At 33.8% G+C, this 7,514-nt stretch overlaps 1 protein-coding gene across 1 annotated transcript; it reads right to left on the bottom strand.

Annotated features, from left to right (window-relative positions):
* Nucleotides 1-613: 613 nt before the first annotated feature.
* LOC112780026 (cytochrome P450 CYP82J17) lies at nt 614-3,626 on the bottom strand. The gene is made up of 2 exons (XM_025824370.3): nt 2,511-3,626; nt 614-1,442 (listed from the first exon to the last, which is right to left on the bottom strand). The coding sequence occupies exons 1-2, from the start codon at nt 3,492-3,494 to the stop codon at nt 822-824; spliced, it is 1,605 nt and encodes a 534-aa protein (XP_025680155.1). The 5' UTR covers nt 3,495-3,626; the 3' UTR covers nt 614-821.
* Nucleotides 3,627-7,514: the final 3,888 nt, after the last annotated feature.

Below are 7,514 nucleotides of genomic sequence, written 5' to 3'. Positions count from 1 at the left end.
GAATGTAAAGCTCTAGAAAAAATTAAACATGAAAACCTTCTCAACCTACTGATTTCTTGTTCAAGTGTTGATTACAAAGGGAAAGATTTCAAGACCATAGTGTTTGAGTTTATGTTTAATGGGAGCCTAGAAATTTTGTTGCACAACACTATGAAAGATAACGAGTCCACAAATATGAGTCTGAACCTTAGCTTATGCAAAGGGTAAATATTGCTCTTGATGTAGCTTTTGCATTGGATTATATTCACAATGATTCAGGAAAAGCTGTAATTCATTGTGATATTAAGTCTAGCAATGTGCTTCTTGATGATGATATTGTTGCCACTTTGGTCTAGCTAGACTTGTTCAAGGGGACAGAAGCTATTCTTCCAGTAACCATGGTAGTTTCTCTGTAATTAAGTGAATCTTCGGATATGTTCCACCAAGTAAAAATGTTCTTGATCATTTTTGGTAATATTTATCTACTATTTCTTCAAATTAATTCATGTATTATTATTTGTTAGATTCATAATACTATCATGCATAATTGAATTTCCTATGTAGAAATTGAACTTCCTTCTCCCAAAAACAAAAACTAAGAATAACAACATTATCCAAGAAAAAAAAAATGTCATGACATGTGAAAAAAGTTTTGCGGTAATTTCTTAAATCGCAAGTAAAGTTCGTGTAATAAACGATAAGTTAACCATAAAAACAATAAACAATAAATACAACACACACTTGTTGAAGAGAAGAATACAACACAATGGATCCCTATCTTTGTTGCCAAGCTAAAAATAAAGAAAAGAAAAAAAAACACTTAATTTTTTTTAATAAATATGTTACTGATAGAGTTCAGTGGTAACAAGTGGAGTGAGACAAATTTGCAATGGATTTAACTTCAGCAAAGTTAGGCCAAAACCTTCTCTCATGTCAACAGGTTCATCCATAAACAAATGAAAATCAAACCCTTGAAGCAAACGTGCAACTGTGATAAGAATCACTTGTGTTGCTAATGTGAATCCAGGACAAGCCCTTCTCCCTAACCCAAAAGGAAGGTACTCAAAATGGTGACCTTCATCGACTTCTCCATCGCCATTAATAAACCTCTCCGGTGAAAACTTTTCAGGCTCCGACCAAATACTTGGATCTCTATGTAGCTTCCACACATTAAGAAACACATCAGCTCCTTTTGGTACGTAGTAGCCATTGATGCTGCAATCTGATGATGCCCCATGAGGTAATAACAATGGTGTTGGTGGATATAACCTTAGGGTTTCTTTGAAAATTGCTTGTAAATAAGTAAGGTTTTTTATATCTGATGCTTCTACCTTTCTGTCCTTACCTACGTGATGGTTAATCTCTTCTTGTGCTAGCTTCAATGAATGTTTATTGTTCATTAATGCTGCAAGGATCCATGTCATTGTTGTTGATGTTGTTTCCGTCCCCGCTAGGATAAGATTCTAAACATGATGAAAAGTTGACTTGTTTGTTAAATGCATGATAATAATAATGATATAATTACTCAGTTAATTTTTATAGTTTTACCAAATTTGTAATTAAATTTTTATATATTTTTTTATTAAATTTGTAATTAGGTCTTTATATATATTTTTTTAATTGGATCCGTATACCGCTTTTAATTTTGTAATTAGATCATTTTTATGTCAAAAATATTAAAATTAATGAAATATTTTTTTAAAAAAATATATGTTCAAAGATCTAATTAAGTTATTAATTATATATACATTCAATTTGCAAAAAATATTTAGTTAATTCTAACTTTTTTTATACTAAGAAGATCAAACTACAAAATTAAAAAGAGTGTATGGATTTAATTGAAAAAAAAAATATAAGAATCTAAATTGAGAATTTAGTAAAATTATAGGGATGAATAGAGTAATTAAACCTATTAAATATCAACCATGCTAGGTACACATTAAATTCAACAATTAATATTAGTTACAGTATAAAATATACATTAGAATATAAAATACACATAAAAATTGAGTTAAACTATATATATATTTATATATAAATATATTATAACTAATTTTGGTATGCAAATAACATTTTTTATTAAATATGTATTTAATTTTTGTCGGTGCAAAATTATTAACTTCTCTTTTTAAAATTGTATTAGTGTTCACTTGTGATGTTATTTGTAAAGATTAGAAAAACGACTTTGAAAGTATTCATAGTGACATATGATAATTGAATAATTTTAAACCCAACAAACATATGTGAAAGCATTTACAAGAATCAAAATTTTAGGACAATAGGAACAAAAAACGAAAAACGCGTAGAAATAATGTAATATTCTTATTCTAGTTTTAATGATTTGTTAGATTTGTTAAGCAAAGCATTTACATGAATTTTTTTTATGAAAAAATTGTTTAATATGATAATTGTTAAGAGTTACATTAGTTTCATTTTATCATAACTCATTACTTAATTATCTAGATTTGTCATATTGAATCAAACAAAAATGCAGAACTAAAAATAATAATTAAAAAAAATACTATGATTACCATAACATGTGCCTTAATGATAGTGTCACGAGAATGTCCAGACTCAGGATCATCTTCAACAATAGATAGCATGACATCAATGAAATCTTGCTTTTCACTTGAGCTATTTACCATATTACCCTTCATCTTATGCTCTTCAACCCACCTTCCAATGAGTGTGTCCAAATCTCTTCCAATTCTCTTCATTGATTTAAGAACTCTCCCTTCCACACCAATCCATCTAAGCAATGGAATTGCATCCGAAAGAACAAATCCACCAGCCAATTGCATGAACTCTTTTACAAGATTCACAACTTTATGTGCTTCTAAATCATCCACATCTTCCAAGTAACTAAAATATCTCTTTCCCGCAACAATTTTTGTGATCACATTAAATGTTAAGCGTTCAAACCATTCACTCATGACAACCATAGAAGAATTATTGTTGCTAAGGTGTATCAAGAGATCCTTGATCAAAGTATCAATCTCGGATTCATAAACATGCCTCAACGATTCGAGGCGGCGCGAAGAGAGGAGTTCAAGAACGGCTAGCTTCCTCTGTTTTGCCCAATAGGGTCCATAAGGAGCAAATCCAAACGCAGCATTGTTATAAGCAAGGTGAGTTCCACGGCTCGAAGGGGTGCGCGAGGCCAGAACTTTGTCATTTTTTGTGAAGCATTCTTTGATTCCTTCTTTGTTGGAGATAACAATGGCAGGTAATGATCCAAAGTAGATTTGGAATACAGGGCCATATTTATCAGCCAAAGAAGCAAAGGTTCTGTGAAGTGGTGTTTTGGTTCCTAGTAAATGGAGGTGACCAATTAATGGTAATGCAACAAATGGTTGTGGCGGTTGTTTAATAATGTTACTTTCTTTTTGATGAATACTAGGTTTTTTCGTAATTATTCTCCATATGTTGTAGAGAAAAAATAAAGTTAGGGATATCAACGTTATTGTTGGAAGTGAAAGGGAATAATCCATGGTAATGATATCTGATTTCATCATGAGAATTTGAGAAATGTACCTAGTTGTTATATATTGCTCACATCAACTATTCAATGCCTTGAAATTGGGGTGGAAATTACATGAGAATCTCAACTGGTTTTGCAAGGACTTGGAAATGTTTTCAAAAAGTTTAAACAAATAAATAAACTTGATGTCATAAGAACTACTTGGAACCAATTGTGAATACTTGCTTTCACTGAAGGAGATGGAAAAAAGTGGCATTGTCTTTCTATGTTTTGACTTTTGACTACTTCAATTCGTTATTATATTATATTATTATGCTATTTTATTTTATTTTAATTTTTTGGGTAGACTAGTCATTTTCTTCGGTTTCATGGTAGACTAGTCTAGTATTTAATGCATGTAGGTGTTAGCTTGTTAGAAGGAACAAATAAATAAGAATTATTTTTTGGGGGAAAAATGACTTCATACTGAGAAACACCAAGTCATTAGTTTGATCGTCCATAGTTGCCTGGTTGGTAGAGGTCGTGAGTAGTTGCCATCAGAAAATATAACGCATGTATTCAAGTAGGGAATTTATTCAATGAAAATTATGAAATATTCAAACTTGGTAGATGATGAACGCATTTGATATCTTAAGATGAGATAACTCATTTGTGAGTAAATATTTATTTTGAGGTGGAAGTTCACTTATAGTTATTGTTCTAGATCTAGTATCTAGGGCTCTAGACGGTCCAACGATGATTCAATTTCTGAGTTTAAATCGTCTCTACGATCCAAACAGGCCAGAAGATCAGGAATCACTAACTAACATTCAACTCGAATACTTTTCTTATCTTGATTAATAAGATAAGATAAGATAAGATAACAAGACAAACTATATAAAAGGAGCAAAAAGCTCCATCAGGTACGTTATACATACCTTTATCCTGTATCTCTTAGACTCATTCTAATTTGAGCGTCGGAGTGTCTTTGCAGGTACCAACTCCCGGCGCACCAGAGGTCTGATCACGTCATCACCAAGATCTGCAAGTCCCCGATCCATCCCTCGTCCATCCCAGCAAAGTCCTGTACATTAACGCCATCTGTGGAGATTTGTGAAACCTTGGCAGCATAACAAATGAACAGGAAGAGTGGTTCTCAAACCACCACCACGAACCAATCCCACCAGCACATGAACCACGGAACGACAACTACCCCAGCGCTAACCACGAGAGAATAACCAGCGTCGTTGACGCGCAACCAACTCATAGCAAGCAACAACCATAAAGAGACGACCGCCGATCTAGCGAGGTCAGAGCAATCGACGACCTTGGAGAACAAGCGAACTAAATAATTCAAGATCTACACAAGCGAGTGTAAATCCTAGAAGGCTGGGTCGCCTCAAAAGTGTGAAAATTATTAAAGCTAATTTTAGAAAATAAATAAATGAATAATAACTAAATAAAATGAAAGGTAATAAACAATCTTATTTTATAACCTTAGAATTATCATGGTTGAAAAAGAGAAGAATTATATACCTCTAATTGACGGATGGTTCATATTGAAGAGACTCGTTTATAAATTGAGTTTTTCTTTAATTCATTTCAATCAAGTCATCCAGATAGAATAACATAATATTTTTTTTGAGTAGTTTTCTCCTATATATGTAGAGAGAAGTGTGTTCTCCTTTTGTCAAGAGAGAGTGTTATTGTAATCTCCTTGTGATAGAGAGAAGTTGTAATTCTCAAAGAAAGTTATTTCTTCCATATTTTATACAAATTTCTAATTTTTTCATCTCTATATTTTGCTGTGTCATTTGTCTGGTACCTAACAGTGGTATCAGAGTCAAAGGTTGCTGGTTAATATATTTTTTTCTGCTACAAATTATCGTCTAAAAAAATGACAGCAAAGTATGAAATTCCAAAATTCAGTGAAAGTAATTTTTTCCGTATGAAAATTGAAGATAAAAGCCATTATGAGAAAAGACAATTACGTGATAGCAATTGAAGGTAGACCCACTGGAATTACAAATGAAAAATAGAAGGAGATGGACAACAATATTGTTGCAAACTTACACTTGGCACTAGCTGACTCAGTTTTATCAAGTATAGCAGAGAAAAAGACAACAAAGAAAATTTGGGATGCTCTCACCAAATTATATGAAGTCAAGTTACTTCACAATAAGATATTCTTGAAGAAAAACTTTATACTCTTCGAATGAATGAGTCCACATCGACAACGGATCACATCAACAATCTAAATATGCTATTTTTCCAACTCTCATCGTTGGAATATACCATAGCAAAAAACGAACGTGCAGAGCCCTTACTTCAAAGTCTACCAGATTCATATGATCGGTTTATCATTAACTTAACTAATAATGTTTTGACTGATTATCTTTCTTTTGATGACATGGCTATTGCGGTTCTTGAAGAAGAATCTAGGTGTAAGAATAAGGAAGATATATTAGAGAGCTCAAAACAAGCAGAAGCTTTGTTGATGACAAGAGGGAGATCAATGGAGTGTGATTTTAGTGGAAGTCAAAGTAGACCAAAGTCACAAAGTAAGAAGCAGGTCAAATGCTACACTTGTGAAAAGAGAGGGCACTTCAAGAAAGATTGTGGGAATAAGAAGAGCATAGAGAAGGTTTCAGAAGGATCAAGTTCTCAAGGATGTGTTGCGAGTACCTCTGATGATGGAGAAATTTTGTATGGTGAAACAACAATTGGTTCTAAAGGCAGCAAACAGCTCACTGATGTTTGGATTGTTGATTCAGGAGCAACCTGGCACATGACTCCTCATCGCAATTGGTTTTGTACATATGAACCTGTCTTGGAAGGATCGGTATTTATGGGAAACGATCATGCCTTAGAAATTGTTGGAATGGGTACTGTCAAAATAAAAATGTTTGGTGGTTCTATTCGTTCACTTCAAGGGGTAAGGCACGTGAAAGGCTTGAAGAAGAATTTGTTGTCGATTGGGCAATTGGATGAACTTGGTTGCAAGAACCATATTGAAGGTGGGATCTTGAAAGTTGTTAAAGGAGCTCTTGTGGTAATAAAAGCAGAAAAGATTGCAGCAAATCTATACATGCTTGTGGAAGATACTTTGCAAGAGACAGAGGCATCAGTTGCTTTAGCAAGCCAAGAAGAAATGACGATGACATGGCATCGCAAAATGGGCCACATATCAGAACGAGGCTTGAAGATTCTTGTAGAACGTAATCTCATTCCCGAACTCAAATCGGTAAACTTACCGTTTTGTAAGCACTGCGTTACAAGCAAGCAACATAGATTGACGTTTGGTAGATCAACTGCTCGAATCAAGCACATATCGGAATTGATTCACTCTGATGTATGGGAATCACCAGAGATGTCCTTAAGAGGAGAAAAATATCTTGTATCATTTATTGATTATTACTCTAGGAGGCTATGGGTGTACATGATCAAGAAGAAGTCAGATGTGTTTGCGATGTTTAAAGAGTTCAAAGCAAAGTTAGAACTTGAATCCGAAAAGAAGATCAAGTATTTAAGGACAGATAATGGAGGAGAATACGTCGATGGTGATTTTCTAACATTTTGCAAGCAAGCAGGTATTCAACAGCAATTCACAGTTGCATATACGCCTTATCAAAATGGTGTAGCAGAGCGAATGAATAGAACTCTCCTAGAAAGAGCACGAGCTTTGTTACAAACTGCAGGTTTAGCCAAGTCGTTTTAGGCAGAAGCTGTTAAAATTGCCTGTTATGTGATAAATCGGTCACCATCAACTGCAATTGAGTTGAAGACACCAATGGAGATGTGGCAAGGTAAGCCACCTAATTATTCTTCTTTACATATATTTGGTTGTCCTGTGTACATGATGTGCAATTCTTAGGAATGAACAAATCTGGACCCAAAGTCTAGAAAATGTATATTCTTGGGTTATGTTGACGGAGTTAAGGGGTATCGCCTGTGGGATCCCACTGCCCGCAAGGTAGTTGTCAGTAGAGATGTGATATTTGCAGAAGATGAATTGCAAAAAGAACAAGAAAATGACAGCACTATTAAACAGATAACCACTGTTCAAATAGATGAA

The sequence above is a fragment of the Arachis hypogaea genome, chromosome 19, assembly GCF_003086295.3.
Source record: "Arachis hypogaea cultivar Tifrunner chromosome 19, arahy.Tifrunner.gnm2.J5K5, whole genome shotgun sequence".
Classification (NCBI taxonomy): Eukaryota; Viridiplantae; Streptophyta; class Magnoliopsida; order Fabales; family Fabaceae; genus Arachis; species Arachis hypogaea.
Note: the sequence above shows the minus strand (reverse complement) of the source record. Positions and strands in the feature narration are given on the sequence as shown.

Coding starts and splice junctions, on each gene's coding strand:
- LOC112780026 (XM_025824370.3), bottom strand. CDS start 3,494: ATGATGAAATCAGATATCATTACCATGGATTATTCCCTTTCACTTCCA. Junction 1,443..2,510: donor TCATTAAGGCACATGTTATG/GTAATCATAGTA, acceptor CATCATGTTTAG/AATCTTATCCTAGCGGGGAC.